Source organism: Punica granatum, chromosome 2 (genome assembly GCF_007655135.1).
Source record: "Punica granatum isolate Tunisia-2019 chromosome 2, ASM765513v2, whole genome shotgun sequence".
NCBI classification, from domain to species: Eukaryota; Viridiplantae; Streptophyta; class Magnoliopsida; order Myrtales; family Lythraceae; genus Punica; species Punica granatum.
This window is the reverse complement of record NC_045128.1, coordinates 4,734,247-4,759,100: the sequence shown is the minus strand read 5'-3', so window position 1 is coordinate 4,759,100 and position 24,854 is coordinate 4,734,247. Positions and strand designations below refer to the sequence as shown.

Here is a 24,854-nt window from a genome sequence, read left to right as displayed (position 1 = left end):
TACTTCTTCTTGTGGTCCTCTATCACGAACAATACGAATGAAGCCAGTTTAGCTCGGTACTCTCACCAAATTTGTAGCATATAGTTTTAAACGGATCTCAAACATTCTACGTGCAATGTCATTCTTGCAGTTGGCCGGATAAATATTCGATATCCGGTACACATTGATTTCTTGCAGTCCTTATAGGTCTAACCGGGGGCTTATCCCTTAGTGTTTCACGTGAATCAGGGAACACGAAACTGGTCGAAAATGAGCTCAATAACTCGAAGCGTGATTCATTGGCTAGCAATTGCGTAATTGAAGGTTGGAATTCGAGTGATAAGTACAGTCGATCTTCCCCAAATCTCGACCGGGCTAGAGGGGGCTCATGAAGGAAGACTGGGCCGAAATGAAACGAAAATGTAGGGCCGATATGGATATTGAGCTACAACTGAATCCATGAAGAGCTCTCATAGTAATACTTATCTATACAAATCTTGCCAAGAAAGAGCGTGCCGGACCGAGGCACGTACGATTTTAAGTTCGATTCTCGTGATGAAATTATTGATACCCTTTAAGTATTCTATGAGAGTTTTTTATCATAGAAAAAATATCACATTTTTCTGTTCATATCATAAATAAATGATAAATAAAAAAAATCACATTCTTTCATCATTGCCAATAACTAAATGGAAAATAAAAATATAAATATAAGAGAATTTAGTATAATCACAGTCGCATTCAGCTTCAAATTAAGATAATCTGAATTCAGTTGTAATCTTTTGGTCCTCTTTTATTTTCTCTTGTTCCAAGTAAAAATTATTATAATTCGAGACGGATCAGTAGATTTTTATTCTTTTTTTATATAATTTTTTGCTTCATTTTTTTTTTGGTATGTAAAATGTGAATATATATATTATATTATTTTCACTTTCTGGCGCTTTCATCTTCTTTCCTTTCCTTTCCCCAACCTATCCATTTGATTTCAATTTTGGGCTGGTTCGGTTCAGTTCTCTGCTGATTCATCCCCGAGGAGAAAAGAAGAAGCTTTCCAATGGCTCCTCCTCGCGGCGACGCATCCGCCGCTGCAGAGGAAGCCATGCTCGCTCAGCTCGAGAAACGTCCGGTCTGCACCATCCTCATCATCATCGGTACACGCCCTCCCTCTCTCCCTCTCCCTCTCCCTCTCCTCCTATATTTCCAGTTTTCTCAAATGTCGATTGTTGGATTGTTTTTTTTCTCTCCATTTTTTTTTCCCCAGCTATGCAGACGGAGGCGCTTCCTGTGGTGAACAAGTTTCAGCTTGTAGAGGATCCCAATACCGTGTGAGCCTCTCTTTCTACTTTATTTAATCGTCCTGTGCCATTTTGTGAACTCTCAAATTAAATATACATAAATAATCAATATATATAATATTGTATGTATATGTTTAGTAATCCTTTGTAGTTGTCGAATGTTGCACTCTCTGACACTGAGATATCAACTTTGCGAAATACCAATAATTTCTCTGTCAGGTAGAAATCTTATTGCAGCTTTAACCAGAGGTTTCAGACGGTTACCGATTCACCATGATATGTAATAATAGTTTCCCCGTCTTCTGGGTATTACTTAATGGTACCCGGAAAGATTATCAGCCAAACTTTATGACATGGTATGCTGCCTGCTAGTCGGAACCGTGACTTTTGTCAGTACAAATGGTAGAGCATCTGAAGCGACTTTTCAAATGCTTACAAGTTTTGTTAAAAGTTGTGAGCTTGAGCTGGAAATTGTGCTTTTTTGTGGTAGGGTTTTGACTTCATATTGTGATTTTCGTTACGATACTTCTGCAGGTTCCCAGAAGGGGTTCCTTGGGTTCGTTATCATGGTGTATACAAAGACTTGAATATAAATTTGATCTGGCCAGGAAAAGATCCATCTTTGGGTAATTACTTGCTCTTTCAATTTCAAAGTTCGTGCTTTTGATTATTTTTTTCACACTTTTGGGCTTGCTATTGGCGCCAAAGGTTGATGAGATTCCCCATTACTGCTTAAGAGAATTTGGCATTCTGTTGGCTCATGCTCAAGTCGTCCAAATCTTTTCTTATATCACGTAAAATTCTCACTTGGATTTACACGGACTTGAGCCCATCTGCAACTCAAAAGCTTAAACTGATAGGTTGCTAGACCCAAGCCTCATATAGGCTTGTGGTTTCTTTCTCAATTTTTCCGTGTGAGACAACATATCATATCTGCAATATTCAACCTTCAACGAGTTGTCAACACTGATGAGGGAAGCACCTCCAAGGAATGGGTTAGTGCAAGTAACCAGTTCAATGCTAAAAAAGGATGAGCATAATCCAAATTAAGCCCAGTTAGGGCTTGGTGAGAGATGGTATCAATTGTATAGTAAGATACATATAGTCATTGCCATGGGGACTCCTGATTCAGGTCATGTTGGCCTACCCTAAATGTACAAAGTTTAACTAATCATAACGAAATATAATCGCCTGCGTAGATACATCTGAGTAATGAAACTTGTAATTCCATTTTACATTCAGATTTTGTTAGACCCTCTGTGCATCTTGCACTGTGACAATCTTTTCTCCAATGTATTATATTTCCCGGTCTTAAAAGATTATCAAAGAGTGCGGTGCCTCTGTTGCTTATTCCTCTTATTTTTCCTTTTTCTGCAGGGGTTGATAGTGTTGGCACGGTTTCTGCATCTTTGGTGACATATGCTTCTATTCAAGCATTACAACCTGACCTAATCATAAATGCAGGGACTGCTGGCGGCTTTAAGGTATGATATTTCTCAAAGGTACTAATGCTAGCTTTGTCATGCCGAAGCACCATATATTTTGTGGGAGTTTCTCCTTCTCCTTTTGAGGAGCGGCCTAAGCCTTTGGAAGCCGTGTGATCTACTTTTCGTGGTGGGCCCAGATCAGAAAAGTTGATGGGTGGCATACAAAATCAAGAGATAATTCCTTACAGGGATTGGACCATTTTCATTATTTTGCTTATTTTGTATATTTTCATCAAGTTACTAGTTACAAGCATGTATTTAACAGTTATCAGTAATTTAAGGACAATAACCCAAATATGTAATAGATGCTCTTGAAATCGTTCTAAGCGATGTGCTATTGTTCAACTACTACCATTTAATTACTTCATACTAACATCTACTCTCGATAGATACTGACATCCATTTATGGTCTACTTCCAGGCAAAAGGGGCGTGCATTGGAGATGTGTTTCTTGCATCTGAGGTTGCATTCCATGATAGAAGGATCCCTATCCCTGTAAGTTTTTTTTTTTTTTTGGCCCCCTTTTCTGGTCATACTTTTCTAGAATGTTTGAATCACCAAGTACAAATTGCGAAACAAATCAACAGTCCGAAGGTTTTTTATGTATGTGATACAGTCGCGCATAAATTCAAAGAAATGATATTGGTCAATTGTTTTCGTTGCTGTTGGATCAGAGATGTAGGCCCTAGTGACAACTTAGAACTCTAGTTAATTATACACTAAATCAGTAGTGGCATCCAATAACTTTCCTGCAGTTGTTGGCTTGAAAGGCCAAGTTGGTTTTACAGCTTATGAAATTTACTGCTAAATGTCCACTTCACCAGCTAAGGTCGATATACAAATTAAGACCATCAGTAGTAAGTTAGAAAATTGCTCTAAGGATGCCAGTTTCAGTAGCCTTCTTACCATCACAATGCAAGATATAGCTGATCTTTTATATTATTTAACCAATGAGTGAATTGGAATGATTATTGGTGTCATGGAAACAATGCTGACGTCAAATTTTTAGTCTGGGCATAGTAATTTCAGTATCTTAGTCAATATATCAATGGGATGTTCTGATTTGGTTTACAGAGGTGTGGATACTAAGACTTAGCTGAATATTTGTTTCTGATTTCACAAGTACGCAATGTAATTTATCTTCGTTTTCTGAAAAGGTCAATATAAAATATTCAATTGTGCCTTACTGGTTTTTCAGGTTTTTTTTTTGGCCACACAGGTTTTTCAGATCTTATTTTTGCCTTCTCAACTGCATCTGCCTCTTGATGTTATGCAGGTTTTTGATCTGTATGGAGTTGGTCTGCGTCAGGCCTTGTCCACTCCATCTCTTGTGAAGGACCTTAATTTAAAGGTGATTGTGATGGTCTGTGCGCTCAAATATAACTTAGCAAACCCTTACTTTTCCTAGTGCACTTTTTCCTTCTGCCCAAACATTAGTGAAGAACAACTCCATGTTAAGAATATACTAATTACAGTTCTGTATTATGACTCTTAAAAGAATAGTTACAGTCAATATAATCAGCCATGGCTGCTTTTTTCCACGTTAAGATCGTCTAATAGCGAGCGAAGTGCTTTTCATAAGAGTTGTGGTGTTGTTTTTACTTCGGGTCTGACTTCTACCATGGAGCTGACAATCTCAACGACCCCTATCCAAATTTTTCAGGTCGGGAAGTTGTCTACTGGTGACTCTCTTGACATGTCTCCACAAGATGAAGCAACAATCATTGCCAATGATGCTACAGTTAAAGACATGGAGGTAATTGCTTCTTTGTGTCAATTTTGTTTGGCCTTGCTTAACAAAAATAAAGGATAAAAATCTTGCTTTTGCTGCAGTGCACGTTTGGATGGATTAAGATTTATTCTCAATTATGTCAAAAGAATATATAGAAGAGTGGTGGCTTTGTAATTAGAATACATTCATTCACATTGAACTGTTGATATGGATAAACTTGTTAATAGACTGATATCAATGGAAGAGACTATTTTGGCGTGAAAAAAAAACATGGAGGCAGCACTAATTTACGGGTCTACTATGACTGCGGAAGGAGCTCGCGGAAGCTTTTTTTCTCACCAGTTTCTTTAGAGTGGCACTTAAGGCAGATGCAGTAGCTATGAAAATTCAGACAGCATTCTTTGTGGAAGTTGAGATGTTTGTAAAATTGAAGGATCGGAAAGTGATACTTCACCCCCCTAACAAAATTTTCTTGCTTTTGTTTCCGCACTTGTCAAGCCACAGAACCATGCCATCACTCTAAGCCTATGGTCCTCTCATAGGAATTTGCATGCACTGCTAAGTTTTCTTGGATTCCACCATTCACTTGTATGACACGATTTTTGCATTTGACCCTTCTACTTTTGGAATCTACAGGGTGCTGCTGTTGCTTATGTGGCTGATCTTCTGAAAGTTCCGGCAATATTCGTGAAAGCAGTGACCGACCTAGTGGACGGCGACAAGCCAACAGCGGATGAATTCTTGCAGAATCTCGCAACAGTAACAGCAGCACTCAATGAGACGGTGTCCCAGGTGGTGAATTTTGTAAACGGAAAGTGTCTCTCCGAACTCTAATAAGTCGCCATGTCAGTTCTTAGGTTCAACGTTGAAGATACGGTCTATCATCTATTCGGGCTTCAGATTTATGTAGCATTTCTAGATCTGATTCGAAGGAGAGATTCTAGTTCGTGTAGATATTTATCATGTATCTTCCAAATGCTCAGGTTAGTTGTGGCATCACGTTGTGCCTTGTTGAACTGTTCCACCATCTCGTGAACTTGATGACCTGAGTTGAGCGGCATTGAATGTTATGAGCATATACTCAAAACTCAGTTGGATCATCCAACTTGGATGAGATTTGACACTGACATTATCAATACTCTGTAAGCATCTCTTCATTCGCTTCTGTATGGCAAGTAAAAGGTTTGATTCTAGAATCATCAAACTAATGGCGATTATGATGAAGGTTTTCACAAGTGAGAGTCTATACCAGAGACCTAACAACACACTGTTCATTAGGATTATCATGAGTGCCTTGCTTCCCAACCAAACCATTCAACCATCGTATTGACAATTCCTATCAAACTCTTTTGAGGCAAAATCCGCATTGAGGTAATACTTTAATTCCCAAAAGCTGTATAAGTATGGCTTCTCCATGGGCTATGTCTTCTCAAGGCAAAAGGAGAGGCAATCTCGTCAGACTTCTGCAACCCAAGAAACCCGTTTAGAGTTATTTGAGAATATGGAGGATGGTGGAGAGGTTGCTCGAGGAGCTATCACGAAGAAGGTGGCGAGTCCCGGGAAAGCTACAATCTTGGCCCTGGGGAAGGCATTCCCGAACCAACTGGTGATGCAGGAATTTCTGGTCGATGGGTACTTCAAGAACACCAACTGTGATGATCCTGAACTCAGGCAGAAGCTGACTAGACTTTGTAAGTAGCAATCTAAACTCCTCTCTCCTCTGTTTTGATATTTGACTCGGACGGTTTCTCATCGGGGAAAGTGTCGGTTCGATCGCAAAATGAAGATGAAAAACTGAATAATGCCTTGCAGTTCACTAAAACCGGAATTATCCGTTCGTTAAGTTCAAATTCACAAATCAATAAGTAGAGAGTCGATCGAATTAAACACAGTTTCGAAATGGAAGTTCCTGATGGTTTGATCTCCTTTTCCCTTTTCGTGCCATTTCCATAGGCAAGACAACAACAGTCAAGACCAGGTATGTGGTGATGTGCGAAGAGATCCTGAACAAGTACCCGGAGCTTGCCGTCGAAGGCCTTCCCACGGTGAAGCAGAGATTAGACATCTGCAACAATGCAGTGACCAAGATGGCCATCGAAGCCTCCCGTTCTTGCATCGAGAAATGGGGCCGTCCTGTCTCCGACATAACCCACTTGGTCTATGTCTCCTCCAGCGAAGCCCGTTTGCCAGGAGGGGACCTTTACCTTGCAAGAGGTCTGGGTCTCCGCCCGGAGACTCGCCGGGTCATGCTCTACTTCATGGGCTGCTCAGGTGGTGTCGCAGGCCTCAGGGTCGCAAAGGACATAGCTGAGAACAACCCAGGGAGCCGGGTTCTGCTTGCCACTTCTGAGACCACCATCATCGGTTTCAAGCCCCCTAGTGCAGACAGGCCCTACGACCTTGTTGGGGTCGCCTTGTTTGGGGATGGCGCAGGGGCAGTGATCATCGGCGCAGACCCTGACTCAAGCATTGAGCAGCCTCTGTTCGAGCTGAACAGTAGCAGCCAACATTTCTTGCCCGACACAGAGAAGACCATTGATGGGAGGTTCACGGAGGAGGGCATCAGCTTTAAGCTGGCAAGGGAGCTCCCCCAGATCATCGAGGACAACATCGAGGGATTCTGCAAAGAGCTTATGGGGATCACCGGGAATTCTGGCAATGACTACAACAAGGTGTTCTGGGCGGTCCACCCAGGTGGGCCTGCAATCCTGAACCGACTGGAGAAGCGGCTTGAACTGCTCCCGTATAAGCTGAACGCGAGCAGGCGTGCCCTGATGGATTATGGAAATGCAAGTAGCAACACGATCGTGTACGTTCTCGAGTACATGTTGGAAGAGGGTCTGAAGATGAAAGGGGAAGAGAGACTAGAAAATGAGTGGGGACTGATTCTGGCTTTCGGGCCTGGTATTACCCTTGAGGGTATTCTTGCAAGAAACCTCACCGTCTGAGAGTAAAATTGATGATTCCAGATCGACTAGTTCGATTGGATACCAGAGGCTGAACTCCGATTGTCTTCGGGTTTGATTATGTCGCCAGCATCATTTCACTGAAAAAGCATTCATACTTAAAGTTTTTCCTTCCATATCAATAACTCAAGCCATACGCCAAACATCTGGCCACATCACTAAGAAACCAAGTCTTGAAGAGAGGCTGGAATTTTCGTGTATAAGAACGTAAAGCCATTTTGCACCAGAATCACTAAAGCCGAAACAATGTCAATAATACTTCATATATCCAACGGAGCTTTTTGTTGGCCAAACATAGGAAAACCCCGAAGCCCCCACCTCTATCCCTGTCTTTTTACAAATGGTCGAGACTTGGCTTACAGACCATGACGATAAAACCTCACCCCTTGATGAAATTTCTGATCGAAACATCAGAGCTCCCTCGCCAGATTAAGTTAATGATCTTACATCACAGTAGAACTGGATCTCTCAGGTCACACCACCCCAGAGGGAAGACGTAGAACAAGCTGCCCTCCGAGCACACTGCAAATACAAATCAATGAAAATAAACGGTCATGTATAATAATGATTATCATGATGATAATGATGAAATATTCGTGATTCAAAAGGGAACGTCCAACAGACCTTTTGACGTAGTAGTAACAGAAATCTGCTAAGATGAAGGTTTGGACGATTTCCGAGATAAGAACCATAGAGGGCCATAGTCCATATCCCAAAGCAACCAGCAAGTGCCCACGGCTGTCTAAGACCTAATCCAAACAGTACAAGAGGGTTCAATTCATTATGAAAATCCACGTTATATCTCCAGCATATTGCATATCTCAAGGGTCTAAGTGATTACTATGTTGTGGCAAGTGCAGGCATAATATGGTCAATTTAAATAAGCTGATAAAGGTGGTGGTGAAATGAAGATGGCAAAGCTCAATTGATCAAATTGAGATCTCCAGAGGCAAATTTTCCATGAAAAAACTGCATTGCTAAAAAACTAACCTGGAGGACCCAATGAGCACAGGCTAAAAATCTCGCCACACCCAATGCAAACACATAGTGTGCGGTAAATGGTTCGACAATCTGAATAAAAAGAGCAAGAGAAGTTATGAGGAATGATAGTAGTCACTATTCTCAGGCAAGAAACATACACATAGATGAATGGTTGGGGTCAAAAAGGAGAGCATCTCAATGTTTACCTTTGTGTTCTGCATAACGCGAAGTTGGGGCAGCACAGAGACGGCTTCAAGGTAGACACAGAATGCCCAGAAGATGCGGTTCACTAAGTGATGTGAAGTTGATGGGTGAATAAAAAGAGCCAAAACAGCACAGGGAATAACCTTCATATCCAAAAAGAAGAAAAAGTTTACCTTCTTGCAAGCAAATAAGAACTTCCTCGCATGATGGGATTCAAGGACATTGCTTACAGTCCCATTACAATGAAATAGATCTCAAGACTCCCAGAGAGTAGGAAATATGAGGTAACAAAATAAATGTTCAAATTTTGACTGAACAAAATATCGTTTTCTCAACAATGTTCTATAAACGTGGCTCCCAAGTCAACTGCTGTTATTAATTTTAAGGTGGAATCCTAAAAGTATAGGAATCTCCTCATTCAGGTAAATCACTCCACTCGGAAAACAAAATTAATCATGAAGTTCATTTTTGTAGATATTAAGATAACTACTTTTGAATTGTTAAACGACTATCCTCAAAACTTAACCATTTAATATAAAAACTTTAGCACAAAAACTCATCACAAAGTCGTGCAGTTTCTCATGTTAACTGTATTATTCATGATTCAAATCAAGCAGACAAGGGGAAAGGATAAGAATTTAAGCTCTTACCACATAATATATAGCAAAGTTATCTTTGTCTACCATGTAACTGGACCTCAAATTGAAGCGGATCATATAAATAACCCACAGCGTAGCCGCGAATGTAGATAAATCAAGGAGAGTGTGTATGTCATACTCCATGACAAAGCTGCAGTACAACCTAACAGCTAAGAACATAGCTGTTAATTCCTGCGATTTGAGTGATAGTCCTGAAAAAAGTTTTCCAATGGCCAAAAATGAGTAAAGAGAAACCAAATACATAACAGCCAGGCACAAGAAAGAAGTGAAATGCTGAACATACGATGATATACAAATATCAAGGAAACTCCTAGCATAATACAAAGAAAACGGCAGAAACAGTCGGATCATGTTAGACATTCTTTATCTCTTTGTGTATATACTAATTTACATCAACAAAAGCCAATCATGTTTATGCACCTAGAATCTCGCGAAATGCCAAAAGAGGGGGGAAATTTTAAATTTTTTGCCAGTTTCTTTGACAGTGCAAAAGTTTATTAAAATTTTCATCAACTGATTAAGAAACGCCACAGGCTTCAAATGGGTATTAATCTATACAAAAAGGCATCAACAAACTATCTTTACAATTTCCGAAACTAACTCACATCCCAGAAATATGCAATCTTAATCGTCTGAAATCAATACAACACCTATAGAAACTTTATCAGCATTCCCACAGAACATCCCCGTATACAAGGCTATAAATAAGGTGTCTGTCGATGTGACAGCTACATAAAAACAAGGGCAGCATTAACCGTTAAAAAAAATGACTCGTTCCTGTCTTTTCTTCCCAAAACTATCTATAATTGAAAGGGTTTTTTCCTCGTGCAAATCTTTGTCCTGGCTCAAGATTCTGTTAAACCCACTGACAAGTAAAGATCAGTAGTTTTGTCTCTTCGACCCCAAGTTCTGACATTCTGAAACAATCCCCGACAAGAAACTCGAACAGAATCCACCCGAAAATCCTAAAAGAAAGAAGACAACTCATGACCCCGGAAGGGCCGGAACTGAGCAAGAACCCGGAAAAGGGATCCGTCCACGAAAGCTTCATCATCAAGATAGCAGCTTAATACTCAAACCCTAACCCGAAAGCTCGTAATCACCGAAACTCAGCTGGGAAACCAAAAGTATTGGGAACAAAGCCGCAATCCGACGATGACCCACCGGAGCAGGGGAGCCTCGCAACAACGACAATATACAAGAAATCAAGACCAGGACGGGATCGAAACGGTTGCATGGCGGTAGCCTTACCAGCACAAGTCTTCTCCTTCATGAGCTTGTAGATGAGGACGCCGATGCCGATGGAGTGAACAGCCTCGGCGGCGACGAAGAGGTTGTCGTGGTCGTGGACGATGAATCGGAGGAGCACGAGGGCGGCCATGCCGGAGACGACGGCGAGGAAAGCCTTCACCTTTGGGGGCTGCCTCCGGACCCATGTAGACACGACGTGGATCGGCTTCTTCTGGGGTCTCATCTCATCCGGATCTCCTTCACCCTCTCTCTTCTCCCACCTCCGCCTTCGTTGGGTTCTTGATCTTCTCGATGAAGGGTTTAGGAAGGGGAATGAAGGAGAGTTGAATACTGTTGGGTCAGGTTGGGCTGCTTCAGAAGAGAATCGGAAGAATTTAACGGTCGTTGCAGTCAATCACGGAGTACGTTTTGGGGAGAGGGAGGAGGAGGAGGAGGTGGAGACGGAGAAGGAGGTTGAAACGACGAGTCGTTTTGGAGTTGGAGCTGGAGGGAGGACGACAATTCGGTTTAGCGGTCAAAGGAGTCCTTTCTTTTACGTCTTGTTCTTTATTTTCTTTACCCGTCTTCGGACCTCCTAGAGCACCAGCCTAATTTGCTAACGTCTCGATTTTGTTGGAACCCGGGTTTCGATTGCGTTATACCATTTGGTACCTAGTCTTGGTCTTAACTTCAATACGACGCACGTGTGATGTAAGAACTGGCACATCCATCAATAGAAAAAGGAACATTCATCACGTCATTTTCTATAACACCATACTTAAATCGCATTGTAGAAAAATATATATGTTATTTGTTAATCTATGTCCATATAGGAGATCATGGTGACTCTTCATATAATACAATCGGATGATACTGAGGGATCATCAAAAAGCAGAGATAACACGCTAACTCGACGTTGATCGGACCATTAGGACGAAGCTAAGGCCTGGAGGGTTATTTTTGGTCTCCTTGTCGAGCCATTTACGGATGCTATTAAAGGCTCAATGAGTTTAATATATATTTATATTTTTCAAAATGTTTATTTATGCTATTCAAAGTTCTTATTTGCTCGGATTTAATGTTTTAACTAGTCATATAACATGCATGTTGCGCAGATATTTGTTTATATGGTTGAGTTTACTAATTTTATAAGATAATATATTAGAAATAAATAAAAGAACATTGGGGTTGGTCATATTAACTTGTATCTTTATTAAATAATTTGTAAAAGTTTTCTTGGCAACCTATAATGAAATTGTAGAAGTATTACAGAAATTTGGAAAAAAAATTTGAAAAAACGTCAAAGTTTATATTAATAGGAAGACTTGAATAGACGACTCACCACGAGTTAAGGGGCACGAACGGAAGAATCTCATGAATTTAATATACTTTCGTGGAATGGAAAAATTTAGTGAGAGTACACTAAATTAATATATATATATATAGATTGATCGAATCTCATTTTTCGACTTCCGTTGAGAACCTTAGCAGTGGCGGGAGGTTTGATTCATGTGTTGATTGGTGAGCTACCATTCTATGTGGTCATTTTTTTCAACTCTTTATAGTTGTTCATCTAGGTGGAACCTTCAATGTCTATTTTTGGTAATTCTAGTCGAGCATTTTTAGCTTGTTTCTTTTTAATGTGCACCATCCACCATTGAAAAGACTAATGAGCCCCGACTAATCTAAACTCGAGGTTCGTCTGCCTATTAAAACTCTTAATCTTTTTTTTTTTCACAAGATTTGGACTCAGACATCACTTATAAATATCAAGCACTTGAGCCAACCATGTTGATTTTTTTTTAAAAAAAGGGGGACTTTTGCGCAAATCTAATACGACATTATGAATTATTTTTGATAATTCTAGTCGAGCATTTTTAGCTTGTTTCTTTTTAATGTGCATCATCCACCATTAGAAAGACTAATAAGTCCCGACTAATCTAAACTTGAGGTTCGTCTGCCTATTAAGACCCCTAATCTTTTTTCTTTTCACAAGATTTGGACTCAAACATCACTTATAAATACCAAGCACTTGAGCCAACCATGTTGATTTTAAAAAAAAAAAAGAAGGGACTTTTGCGCAAATCTAATATGACATTATGAACAACAAAGAAAGTACTGACAAGGTCAATGCAAGGCCCTGCTAATACTTACACCGGATTAATAATATCGGGCCTGGACCTGTAGGAACTGATCTTGGCCCAGGCCCTGATCTGCCCCAAGCCAGCCAGGGCCATTTCCAACCTATAAAGCCCGGCCCGTTTAGAGAAGCTATCCATAGGCACGAATAAGAGACTGAACTTCTATATTAACTGCAACCTGGATTGTTAGGTGACTCGCTACATGTCCTTAACTATAATCTCGAGTTCAAATATTGTAAATAAAAAAATATCAAGAATGGGAGAGATTTCATCCCTTATTAGATCGATCCAGTTTGAATCTGAATACATCGATATTTATTAAACTTCCTGATATTAGGTGGTGCAATTCGAAAAAAAAAAAATGCATGCCTTTTGAATGTAATTTTGGAGTTCGGGCCTTCCCGAAAACTTCGAACTTTTGGACAACCCAGGAACCAAACTTCGCATGGTTCAATCTATCTTATTCTAAGTAACTATCATTATGTCTTACTAATATTATACAATGGGGGTGTGCGGATCTTGGTACCTTTTTTTTCTTATGGTATTCAGACCTTACCCTATAAGATACTGTACTAAGATTTTGGAACCGGAACCTATCTTATTGGGACCTGAAACCGGAATATACTCGGAACTTGAATTATATTACATGTTGCGGGTACATTATTGGAACCTACAACCTTCTTTTTTTTAAAAAAAAAATTATCTTCAAACACAGTAAATGAAACAAATAAAATCGAAAATATCTCATTCACAATCACGCAAATCAAATAAATATTTACATAGATTAATCGAATCTCATCCATCCATCCATCCATCCATCCATCCATCTATCCATAGAATTAAATAATTATGTAACTCTCATTAAGATTATGTAGTAGACAAAGCAAATAAACAACTAAAAGATTATTCAACTATTTAGCAAAAAAAGGATGATGTAGCTTTTTTTAGTACACAAAGTAAAAAAACTCCTTTTACGATTTTGTAGCTACTGACATCGCATATAGGGGATTATATAAAGGGATTTTTACCCCAAATGGCTCATGGTTTACCTGTTTTGTCAAATATATCATATGTTTTTTTTGTCAAATATATTTCATGGTTTACTTTTTGCATCAAATCTATCACAACGTTATCTTTTCCGTCGACATCTAACGGTCGTGCTGACGTGGCACGTGGAGCGATAGTGGACCACACTTGCCACGTGGGTGCCACGTCAGCACGACCGTTAGATGTCGACGGAAAACATAACGGCGGGATAGAGTTAAAGCAAAATGTAAATCATGAGATATAGCTGACAAAAAAAACATGTGATAGATTTGACAAAACGCATAAATTATGAGCCATTTGAGGTAAAAACCCCTTATGTAAATATAAAATAATTTTAAAATATATATATACGTATGAGTCCCCGATACCGGTTCTATGGGTACCTATATGTTGCAACTAGAACCACAACCTCTTTTCATCGGTTCCTTAAATTACTACTATGACTCTATCCGATTTTCAATTGGAGTTACCTGGACCTTGCCCTAACGGATAGATTCCAACCGATTCTGAGTATATCCGATATCCCCACACACCCCTACCCACAACACAATACAATGTAAATTCAATAGTGTTCTTGACCAAAAAAAGGAATAACCTGTTTCCGATTAAAAAATAAAAAAAAACAACAATTTTAATGTTGAAAAAAGCACGATTCAATATCTAATCAATTCAAATGATTTAATACTTATTCTCTTTTAATAAAATTTTGAGTTCGAGTTTTGTGAGTTAAAAACAAAAACCACGTTGAAGGATTTTTACCATTAATAGGTTTACTGTCGAGACCCTTTGGACTTCCGAATACCATAATAAATATCGAAAAAAACAATATTCACCTAGTAACATGGACTAGTTCAAGTAATTTGGTGTTCATTTTTCTTAAAGTCTCGAATTTTAGTCATGTGAGTGATAAAAATTCATGATTTAGAGAATTTTATCTTTTAATGGGTCGATATAATTCAAACTGGATTAATCGGGATCTAAGAGATCTATCTGGCAAAAAGAATAAAAAACCATTTAAGTCCATAAGTCTCTTATTTTTCTCGATTATAAAAGAAGCACATGAATCTAATATTATAAATAAATATTTAAATAGTTAATAAAGGGACATAATTAATTTCAAAATGATTATTAAACCTAAAATATTTTAATTATATTAAGAGAAAGCATACATGAATGTACTATACCGATCAAGTCTCTCATAACTTCTCATTAAATGTCAAAGAATCTCAGATCATAAAGGAAAGAAGAAAACGACAAACTAACTGACACGATGACATTAATCTACACAATTTCAGCATCTAAACCCTCACCCTTCGTCACATCTACCATTTCCTTCCCCAAAGCGTTAGCTATAGACTACGCAACAAATTGCATCATGTTTTCTATTGCAAAAAAGGATTATAAGCTTAGTAGCAGGTAAAGAACGTGAAATATAATAAGTAATAAGAAATTTACTGATGATCTTCTTATTTAATCTAGGGACAATATCATTACACTATTCTATATATCATTAAATTGTCATCCCATTTTTTTTTATTACAAGAAAGGCTCGTATCTAACATAATGAAATAAAAATCATAATATCTAATACAAGGGCTCAAGTAATTTTACCAAATATCGAACCTGAAATATTTTAATTACTCGATTTGTTGCAACTTTGGTCCTTGCCATCCAACAAAGGTCCTGAGAATTGCCAAAAGCAACCCCCAAAACAAGCAAAAGAGCCACAAATCAAACGGCTCATATTTGTACAAGCGTATAGCTTTCCTCAATCTCAGCTCACCTAACCTCCTCAACCCCACTCTGGAAGCTTTCTTGCCCGAAACATGCATATATTGACGATGATGATGAGGCTATCCAACATGCGTTCGGAAACTCAATCAAGATTCCTAATTTACCTTTGCTACGACATGCCCCATAAGAATGATTAACGCCGCGAACTTTCATTCGGTCTAGTAACCGGTTCGTTAGTCTCTGGAGCAACCGTATGTTTTGTTTTAATTTTTATGGTTAAAAGACTTATCGTGCAACTCAATAATTGTATTTTTGTATGTTCAATGAGATATTTTTCTCGTACGTCGAGTGTCGTTTATTAATTGGATAGACCGCGGTTGAAGTGGACAGGGTGATAAGTTATCTTCATGCGTCACACCCGTCCTTTACTCCTCCATTAATAAGTAGACTCCTCCTCCCATCTCCATAGTTCTTCCATCAAAGATGGCCTACTACTACAACCAGAGAAGATCACCCACGGCCGCCGCGATCTCCGACGGCTTCACCCTCAGCCCGCTCCCGTGGCCCGTCCTCGTGATCCTGGCCGTGGCCTTCGTGTTCCTCGGCACGTCGTGGTACTTCAGCTTAGAGTCCGCCGTGGAGACTGCCGAGGAGGAGATGGGGTGGCTCCTGCTAGCCACCCCTGTCGTGCTCCTCCTCCTCGTCCAGTGGCTTTCCTCCATCGAGAGCCCAGACAGCTTCCTGGGGTGGGACCGGCGCCGGAGGAGCCACCACTGGATGCCGCCGTCATCCGAGGGGGGCTCGCCGTGGGGGGTCGCCGCGCTGATCGTGCTCCTCCTTGTTCTGGTGCAGTACCAGTCTTCCTTTCTCGAGAGCTGGTTTGTTTGACTAGCTATATATTTCATTATGGTATGTAATATCTGTGTACATGTATATATATATATACACTTAATAAATACAACTTTCTTTTGGAGATCAAATAGTGCGATTATTTGGGCTTACCATTACTCTTATGATTTTTCGAAAGACAGACAGTTATAAGATTGTGATCTTAGACCTATCGACAGAGGTACTTATTACTAATAGCATGTCGCGTATTTGATCCTGTATTTATGTTCGGTATATCTTTCTGCACCTGCTCGCTACCTTCATGAGCTCTCTCATAGGGTTTGTTCAAGAATCTCAGGATGAACACAAAGTCATATTAGCGATATCTCTTGATGGCGACGTAGTAATTAGCTAGAGAAGCCGTACGATAAATTAAAATTGGGTTCCTTTAATAGCTTTAATTTTCGAAATCAGTCCGTAATACAATCGATGACTCGCGGGTACTTTGGTGGGGAGAGAACAAAGAGAACAATAAGATTTGCAAGTGTAAGGAGAACATGATACCTTTCAAATTGAGCAGTTTGTGTTCATCAATGATTGATTAATCAAAATAGTCAATTTTGAGAAAACTTGATCGATCGATCTAGTGAACATGACAACACACCTATTTAAATACATACATATATATATATATATATATATATATATATTATTTGCTTATTAATTTTAGCTTAGAACAGCTGGTGATCCGCAGTTGTCCTCCTGTTCACTTAATCGGGCAATTTTTAAATAGTTATGTGCCGTTTTCGTAACGAAAAGTCCGAGACTTTGAGAAAGAGGATATAGTGAAATAATATATGTTTTGATATGATAAGTTAGAATATTCATATTCAATTCTCGTTGTGAAATTTTTTTTTTATCTAACTTTCGAATTTATTTTTTCAACTAAACTCGTAAGAATTATTTTGAGAAGGGGAAAAAAAACCAAGTGTTCATTGATTATAGTTTAACATTCATAGTTGGTCCAATATATTGAAAATAATATACTATTATCTTGAAAAAAAGTAACGAGGATGATATTTATTAAAAAAAAAGAGTAGAAGACATATATAATGGTATGCACAATGGGGTAATAGTTAGTATGATAAAGTGCAGAAATATATAAATATCTGATCAAATTATTGTCATATCAAAGCTAATCAAATCGATCTCAGTTGAAGGATGACTGCTTTAGGCCACTTCAGTACGATCGTGCCATGAACTTTCTTATTAACTATTCACACTTATTGGTACGACGGGGACACAATCTGTGAATATCAACCCGTCATCAATAATTCTACGAGACGATGCTAAGTTACAAGAATACCAATCGACGACGAAAACGGCTTTAATTTCTCTCCAATTGTAAACTGCAGGGATCGAAATTACGCCGGTCGCTGGTGCCACGTTCAGCCGATAAACATTAAACAGCACAAATTCAACTAGACCGACCTACCACCTTGACTGAAAGGGGAGTAATTGTGGTCCTCAGTGGGCCTTAATTAGGCCGTGCCACTGGTGGGTCCAATCCAGCCGACTGGTCCAATCCCTTCATTTATTATTAATTATTTTTGGCTTCATTTACTTTTCTTTATGTTCTAATTTATGCCGTAAAAAGAAAAGAAAACACTAATGATGTGTGTCGTCTTTGCATGTAAACCGTACCTAGAAAAGAAAACACCAATGATGCGTGTCGTCTTAGGATGTGACCCGTACCTAGTCTTGAGTGTGAATTAATTAAGATGATAATAATAATGATAATGAAATTTTAAATCAATTTGTAGGTACATTTTAAAAATTAAAATTTTTAAAAGTTCAATGCACCAGCCGGGAATCGAACCCGGGTCTGTACCGTGGCAGGGTACTATTCTACCACTAGACCACTGGTGCTTCTTGTTGAAAGTCTTCATCTATAATAACTCAAGTCACTGTCTACCGCATTAGTGAATAAAAATTTTAAAAGAGGTTGATGCATTTAGTAATTATTATGCCCTTTTACTTGTGATGTCGGTCAAAAAAAAAAAAAAGGAATATTCTTTGCGTGCGTGTATCTCAATGTGTGGTGGCCTCTTGCCTTGCTTGGAGCGGGAAGCCTATTGATCTATAAACTAGTTCCTACTTGATTAGTCAAGTAGACATAAGTGAAAAACAGAATGAAGCGAACACAATATCGACATAAACAGAATGAAATATTTGTCTTGCGCCGACGATGTCTGACCTTCTCGGCGATCGGGCTTCAAGCCTTCGAGTCCCACATAGAGAGTTTGTGGATGTGCGTACAAGAGGTAATATAGTTCGATTGCACCTTGCGTTAGGGGGTTTTGTTAATTAGTAGTTCCTCTTGTGTTAAAAAATGAAAACACAAAAATATCGATGCTTGGGACGTGTATAATGGTTAAGAATTTGTCGTTGCTATGAGCATGCTTTGATCTTCTACCTTGGCAAACTGGGGCGAACCTGGACTCAACCCGAGGCATTCTAGAATTGTGGTTTGAAGGTACTTATGCGAGACGCGCGCTATTCGAACACAAAATCCGAGTTCTTCACCACTTCATTTGGGAAGGTTAGGCATGCCCAGCAGCATGAACTCGTACGGTATCCATAAGCTCAAAAACAGAGACCACCCTCTCATCGATGAAACGGTATATCTGTAAAAATACCCACTTGGGCCTACACGGACTCGAGCCCATCTGCAACCCAAAAGCTTAAGCTAATAGGTTACTGGACCCAAGCCTCATATAAGCTTGTGGTTTCTTTCTCAATTTTTCGATGTGGGACAACATATCTCAACACCCGCCCTCACGTGGCAACGTGTGGTCCAACACGTGCCACGTGCCTTAAACACCCGCCCTTAACAACTGACCCGAGCCGAGCATTCTCTTCCGTGCTCGGGCAAGGGGGGACAAATACCAAACTAGCCTCGAGCTCCACACTCGGGCCTAACTAGAGGTGCACCTTTAGCTACCTCGGAACTGGACTGGACCACTCTTGAGTCTGATTAACATGAGGCGCACTCTTGGCTACCTCGAAATCGAATCTGGCGTGGTGTGAGCCCACATGAGCGCGCGAAAGTATAACCCGCTTTGATACCATGTAAAAATACCCACTTGGGTCTACACGGACTCGAGCCCATCTGTAACCCAAAAGCTTAAGCTAATAGGTTACTGGAAGCTTTTGGGTTGCAGATGGGCTCAAGTCCGTGTAGGCTCAAGTGGGTATTTTACATGGTATCAGAGCGGGTTATGCTTCCGCGCGCTCATGTGGACTCACACCACGCCAGATTCGATTTCGAAGTAGCCAAGAGTGCGCCTCATGTTAATCAGGCCCAAGAGTGGTCCAGTCCAGTTCCGAGGTAGCTAAAGGTGCACCTCTAGTTAGGCCCGAGTGTGGAGCTCGAGGCTAGTTTGGTATTTGTCCCCCCTTACCCAAGCACGGAAGAGGATGCCCGGCTCGGGTCAGTTGTTAAGGGCGGGTGTTTAAGGCACGTGGCACGTGTTGGACCACACGTTGCCACGTGAGGGCGGGTGTTGAGATATGTTGTCCCACATCGAAAAATTGAGAAAGAAACCACAAGCTTATATGAGGCTTGGGTCTAGTAACCTATCAGCTTAACCTTTTGGGTTGTAGATGGGCTCAAATCCGTGTAGGCCCAAGTGGGTATTTTACAATATCTGCTCTATGCATGGTTAAAACTGATCTTCTGTTCATCCTCAGGTACTTAATTCTTACCTTAGAAGAAGCAAAATATTATACTTTGACAAGTCCGGAGCCTACTATTCTAGGATGTTCAATAATTTAGTCCTTCGTATTCATAATCACTCGAACCTGCAAATCATCAGCTGAGGTATGTAAAAGTCGCCCAACCAAAACGACCAGGTGGAAAAAGGCCTCACTCTTCCTGTTGCAGCAGTTTTCTTATGATTTGAATTTATCAACAACGACAGGGCAATCAGACTCAAAACTTGCAAAGTCAGATCTTATGATACAAGCCAGAGAGCATCAGTCACTCATGCTCATCCATCCAAGCACCGATGCCTTTAACTTATAAGTCACGAGTGTGGGGAGATCAAAAATTAACAGAATACAGTGCCGGGTTACCTATCACTCTCAGAAAGCGGTGCGAACAATGTTCAGGCAAAAATCCTGAACGATTACAACTGGCTTAACGCTTTAATCACACTATATGCTGCCCAGCAGAACCGGGTTTCCTTTCGAAATTTATTTGCTTTTGGTTTGGTTTGGAAAACCAAAAGGATGGAAAATTAGGCAGCAACCTTCTTTGATGTCACCGAGTTGACGATGATGGCAAATTCAGGGCCCTGCAAGAGAAGAATCAAGTAGATGCCAAATGGAATCATCAGATCTCTATGATGATTGGCGAGAATAAATGAAGTAGAAGCAATGTCATATTGAATGTTAATTTACCTTCAAAGAAGCGCCACCAACAAGAAAACCATCGATGTCTTCTTGCTTTGCAAGCTCCGCGCAGTTGCTTCCATTCACGGACCCTGTAAACGCATGTAGCAGTCCCCAGTCAGATGATGTGTAGAAGCAATTTACACAATCCATTCATTTCAGAAAGGCACCGAATGGATATAGAATGATATGCTGTAACCTTATAGAAAATACTAAACATTCTGCCACAAGAAATTAGATAAAAAGAACCACCTACCTCCGTAGATAATGCGAGTCTTGGAAGCGACTTCAGGCGAGACATTCTTTTTAAGCCAATCACGACAAGCCACGTGTACTTCCTGAGCCTGCTGCGGTGTGGCCACTTTACCAGTTCCAATAGCCCACACAGGCTCGTAGGCGATAACAACAGCATCCCAACTTGGGATAGCATCTGCAAGGCCCAAGGATTAGTTTAAAATAACATTCACCAGGACAACACTTCAACATTGCAGACTTCAAACAGATGAGAGAATGGAGCAGACCAGCATAAGCCTTCAATTGCTTGAAACAGACATCAAAAGTTTTGCCAGCTTCTCTTTCTTCTAACAGCTCCCCAATGCATGCTATGACTCCGAGGCCCTGGTTTAAGGCATATGCAGCTTTCTTTCCGATGAACTGGGTGAACCAAAGCTTCAGTTAGTCACTGGATAAAATATTATACAATATGCAGCGGGATAACTGACCAGAAAACCTCGTACAGAATCAATCTTTAAAATTTTAATAATCTGTCAAACGTTTACCTGATCAGTTTCCCCTATGACGTGTCTTCGTTCGGAGTGTCCAAGGATGACCCACTTGCATCCAATATCTTTGAGCTGCTCCACACTAGAAATAAAGAGAATTTTTAACAATTTAGTCTTTCAGCAATGCTGTCAGAACTCAGTAGCAGATAAATGCATAATTATTCCCGAGTCTCGGCAACAAAAATTGTGATTAATTAGAACTCGGCCAAATAAAGTGCAATTAAAGACAGCAATACATGTCAATCACCATTTATCTTAACTATCTTACAAAAGAAAGATGACATTATGCCTCCTTACACATTGCCAACCATTACATTAATAACCAAATATTTCACCAGAGATTCACAAAAGAGAGACTCAGAAATGTTAACTAATTTAAAGCAGTGACCCATCAAGTACGTTAAATACAACTAGCCGAGCATTCTTAAGAACCAGTGGTAGATGACTCGTGAAGCTGGGATACCATCTTATACATTGAAGCTCTAGAGCAGGTATAACTACGAACCTTTCGAGGGACAGAAAAAAAAATTTACATGGCAAACCTATGGTAAATAATAAAATTTCTCCTCATGCAAGCTAAGATGGACCTTATTTATCCTTTCAATTAGCGCTCTCTCAGAGAAGCTCTTCAAGGTCAGCATAAAATAGAGTTGACAAACCCATAACAATGTCTTTCAACATTTCCAGGCCCAGACAAATATTTCAATTTTATTCCCTACTGAAAGGCTAGAACCACTGTTTCCAGACACTCTTGCCTACCTGTTGCAACCAACAAAAAATGACGTACAAAATGACCATGGAAAACTCTTGTGCCAACAATGACCAAAAGTAGGAAAAAAAAACTGGGAAGGGTAATCATTTGAATTTTGAAAAAGCATGAGTCCTGTGAAGTCTGCACAGCGGGAGACCGGCACGCTAACCTGATTTCTCCGGTGAAAGCTCCGCCTTTGCTGATCCAGGAGTTCTGTGCAGATATCTCAATCCGATCCGTCAATGAATTCTTGACCATATCAAGGTAGACGAAAGGCGGTGCAACAACAACATCTGGACAAATTCATACAGAAAGAAATCAGCAACATTATCCATTTCCTTGAAATGCCCCCGTTAATGCCATATCAATAAGCAGTAGGAGTCCACCATATAGAAGCTTACTGCTACCATGTTTCGGCCTATAGTGCAAGCCCATTTGAAAGAGCACATCAGAGATTTATATCACAGGTCTCTATCTTGGGACATTATTTATTAAACCATTTCCAGAGAAACTATGCAAAATTTCATGGCTACCATTTAACAAATTTTAGCATAAATACTCCTCCTCACCATAAAGTATATAGTTAAACTAATGTTTAATTATTTGTCTCATAGAGTCCAAAAAGTCTGAAAAGCTACCCAACAATACTGAATATTATATAGATTCCAATCCATCTAAGCAGAGAGTAGGCATTTGGTTCATTAGCCAAAATTAAGGACTTGCGTCTTCACTGAAAGGTAGAAAGAACCATTTATAACATGACTCTTTATCAGCATTACCAATGACAAAGGTCTTGCCAATACAACTAATTATTCTAAGACGGATTACTTGGAAACATTGATAGCCCAACTGAACAGGAATAAATCAAATTTTAAAAAATAAATAAATTAAAATTGAGAAAATACAGTGTTTTGGAAATCAACCTACAGCTTCAGCTTTATCAAAAGTGATAGAGAAGCTCACTGTGACCTTAAAATCTTGGGAGAAGTCAATGAATAAATCGTAAAACAATTACTAAAAAAAGCAATAGCTATAAAACAAGGTTGAGGCTAATTGGAATCTGAATATCAGAAATGGACTCACCAACATCAGGCTCCAAGGTGGCACTGTTCAAGTCAGAAACAAGCTTGGTTATGGACTCCTTTGACCCATTCTACAGGTAAGTCACAATATAAATTAGCAGGAAAAAGAGAAAGGACTGCAAAAGATGCATTTGGAGTATTCAAGTGGTTCACATAACATGGAAGAAAGAACTAAAAATTGCAAGGAATTGTGTCAGAGTAAGGAGAAAAGTCAAAGAATTTGCAGTCACTGAAACTTTAATCTCCAACGCATGCATCATAGACTCATAGTCGAAGAAAAAGTTAGGTCTTAATGTACAAGAGGATAAGCCATCATTATGGACAGGAAATAGTGATCACAAAGGTGAAAAGTATATTGACAAAGTAAGCATTACTGATAGAACATAGAATGAGATAAAACTCAAGCGAAAAATCAAGAGAGTCGGGTACTTACACATTTCCAGTTTCCACCAACGAAAAACTGCAAGCAGGAAAACAAGAGAAAATTAATGATAAATTATCTCAACATAATGTCATTCATCGTAACAAAACAAGCACACAACTATCTTGCAGAGACTTCATCTTTATGGCATGAAGGACATCAGAATTGTCTTGCATCAGTAAAACCGATTCATCTCCGTAGGTTGCATTAACAATCATGACCAGAAAAGGAAACAGAACCCAAACTTGAAAAAGTACATTCACGATCACGTCAACAACGACCAACATCCATGATGTCACCAACCCCGTTGTGTTGTTAATCAATTCTGAAGGCAAATGCGGTGTTTATGAACAAATTATCAATTTTGACACAAAATCAATGACGTGCTTATCGAATTGCTAATATTACGGTCCAAAAGCACTCCCTTTAATGACGGATAATCGCTCCCTCATTGTTCAGACGGCTTAACACAGCGAACGGATAATACTCAATTAAGTTCATCAGTATCAGAAGCAGCGCAGCTACAGCAGAAAGCAGCAATGTATGTGAGTAGATCTACCTTCCCAGTGCCGGCCATGGCGACGACCCCTCTGCAGGGCTTGGGGGCAGCGGAGAAGCAGAGCTGAGAGTTAGCGTGCTGGAGGAAGGACTGGCTGGTGGGGCCGTCAAGCTTGGTGGAGCGGCGGAGGCCGGAGAACTGGGAGGTGAGGGAAGTGGAGAACACCGCCATGGCCGAGTGAGATGAGAGCTGTCTATGAACGTATTGTCGGAGGGAGGCCTGACAGTGAAGATGAATGAATGAATGGGGGAGGAACCAGTGGTGCTCCGGTTGATTGAAGTATCGGTGAGCGGATGAGGGTTGTTGGCGTCCACGAGATTCGTCGAGCGCGTGTGGTGGACGCGCCGAAGAAGTGGAGATTACAACCAATTCCAATTAAAAAATGGAAAATCATCACAAAAAGAAAAAAAGAACAAATGCAAATCACCAAGGTAAATTAATTTTGTTATTCATTTCCATTTCTACAAAATTTCTCTTCGGTTCCAAATTTTGAAGATAAAAACCCTTTATTTGGATCGAGG

At 39.9% G+C, this 24,854-nt stretch overlaps 5 protein-coding genes and 1 non-coding gene across 7 annotated transcripts; 3 read left to right on the top strand and 3 right to left on the bottom strand.

Annotated features, from left to right (window-relative positions):
• Window positions 1-933: 933 nt before the first annotated feature.
• LOC116195609 (5'-methylthioadenosine/S-adenosylhomocysteine nucleosidase 2) lies at window positions 934-5,629 on the top strand. Its single transcript, XM_031524894.1, has 8 exons — window positions 934-1,130; window positions 1,241-1,304; window positions 1,809-1,900; window positions 2,652-2,758; window positions 3,182-3,256; window positions 4,038-4,112; window positions 4,425-4,517; window positions 5,130-5,629. The coding sequence occupies exons 1-8, from the start codon at window positions 1,034-1,036 to the stop codon at window positions 5,325-5,327; spliced, it is 801 nt and encodes a 266-aa protein (XP_031380754.1). The 5' UTR covers window positions 934-1,033; the 3' UTR covers window positions 5,328-5,629.
• Window positions 5,630-5,772: 143 nt separating this feature from the next.
• On the top strand, window positions 5,773-7,528 carry LOC116195607 (type III polyketide synthase B). The gene is made up of 2 exons (XM_031524891.1): window positions 5,773-6,184; window positions 6,447-7,528. Exons 1-2 carry the CDS (start codon window positions 5,908-5,910, stop codon window positions 7,439-7,441), a joined length of 1,272 nt encoding a protein of 423 aa, XP_031380751.1. The 5' UTR covers window positions 5,773-5,907; the 3' UTR covers window positions 7,442-7,528.
• A 129-nt stretch (window positions 7,529-7,657) lies between these two features.
• Window positions 7,658-11,069, bottom strand: LOC116195608 (ER lumen protein-retaining receptor erd-2.2-like). Of its 2 annotated transcripts, XM_031524892.1 has the most exons (7): window positions 10,555-11,069; window positions 10,389-10,481; window positions 9,295-9,494; window positions 8,647-8,787; window positions 8,450-8,530; window positions 8,084-8,208; window positions 7,658-7,981 (listed from the first exon to the last, which is right to left on the bottom strand). In XM_031524892.1, exons 1-7 carry the CDS (start codon window positions 10,775-10,777, stop codon window positions 7,933-7,935), a joined length of 912 nt encoding a protein of 303 aa, XP_031380752.1. In that variant the 5' UTR covers window positions 10,778-11,069; the 3' UTR covers window positions 7,658-7,932. The 2 variants fall into 2 exon arrangements, with proteins under 2 accessions (XP_031380752.1, XP_031380753.1); XM_031524893.1 differs by lacking the exon at window positions 10,389-10,481 and having other exon boundaries at window positions 10,555-11,059.
• A 4,765-nt stretch (window positions 11,070-15,834) lies between these two features.
• Window positions 15,835-16,513, top strand: LOC116194323. Its single transcript, XM_031523113.1, has one exon. The coding sequence runs from the start codon at window positions 15,939-15,941 to the stop codon at window positions 16,341-16,343; it is 405 nt and encodes a 134-aa protein (XP_031378973.1). The 5' UTR covers window positions 15,835-15,938; the 3' UTR covers window positions 16,344-16,513.
• Window positions 16,514-18,141: 1,628 nt separating this feature from the next.
• TRNAG-GCC lies at window positions 18,142-18,212 on the bottom strand. The gene has a single exon. It is a non-coding gene; the product is annotated as a tRNA-Gly (tRNA).
• Window positions 18,213-20,223: 2,011 nt separating this feature from the next.
• Window positions 20,224-24,615, bottom strand: LOC116197788 (triosephosphate isomerase, chloroplastic). The gene is made up of 9 exons (XM_031528039.1): window positions 24,334-24,615; window positions 23,787-23,813; window positions 23,355-23,424; window positions 22,441-22,564; window positions 21,518-21,602; window positions 21,260-21,392; window positions 20,995-21,168; window positions 20,748-20,830; window positions 20,224-20,641 (listed from the first exon to the last, which is right to left on the bottom strand). Exons 1-9 carry the CDS (start codon window positions 24,502-24,504, stop codon window positions 20,585-20,587), a joined length of 924 nt encoding a protein of 307 aa, XP_031383899.1. The 5' UTR covers window positions 24,505-24,615; the 3' UTR covers window positions 20,224-20,584.
• Between the last annotated feature and the right edge of the window lie 239 nt (window positions 24,616-24,854).

Bases quoted from the DNA above. Each gene is read 5' to 3' on its own strand.
- LOC116195609 (XM_031524894.1), top strand. From the start codon at position 1,034: ATGGCTCCTCCTCGCGGCGACGCATCCGCCGCTGCAGAGGAAGCCATG. The intron at 2,759-3,181 runs GTATGATATTTC...GTCTACTTCCAG, and splicing joins GGACTGCTGGCGGCTTTAAG to GCAAAAGGGGCGTGCATTGG. The intron at 3,257-4,037 runs GTAAGTTTTTTT...GATGTTATGCAG, and splicing joins ATAGAAGGATCCCTATCCCT to GTTTTTGATCTGTATGGAGT.
- LOC116195607 (XM_031524891.1), top strand. From the start codon at position 5,908: ATGGGCTATGTCTTCTCAAGGCAAAAGGAGAGGCAATCTCGTCAGACT. The intron at 6,185-6,446 runs GTAAGTAGCAAT...CCATTTCCATAG, and splicing joins GCAGAAGCTGACTAGACTTT to GCAAGACAACAACAGTCAAG.
- LOC116195608 (XM_031524892.1), bottom strand. From the start codon at position 10,777: ATGAGACCCCAGAAGAAGCCGATCCACGTCGTGTCTACATGGGTCCGG. The intron at 10,482-10,554 runs GTAAGGCTACCG...CGTTGTTGCGAG, and splicing joins GAAGGAGAAGACTTGTGCTG to GCTCCCCTGCTCCGGTGGGT. The intron at 7,982-8,083 runs GTCTGTTGGACG...TTGTATTTGCAG, and splicing joins TGTTACTACTACGTCAAAAG to TGTGCTCGGAGGGCAGCTTG.
- LOC116194323 (XM_031523113.1), top strand. From the start codon at position 15,939: ATGGCCTACTACTACAACCAGAGAAGATCACCCACGGCCGCCGCGATC.
- LOC116197788 (XM_031528039.1), bottom strand. From the start codon at position 24,504: ATGGCGGTGTTCTCCACTTCCCTCACCTCCCAGTTCTCCGGCCTCCGC. The intron at 23,814-24,333 runs GTAGATCTACTC...TCCTGCTTGCAG, and splicing joins CCATGGCCGGCACTGGGAAG to TTTTTCGTTGGTGGAAACTG. The intron at 20,831-20,994 runs GTAGGTGGTTCT...ATGCGTTTACAG, and splicing joins GACTCGCATTATCTACGGAG to GGTCCGTGAATGGAAGCAAC.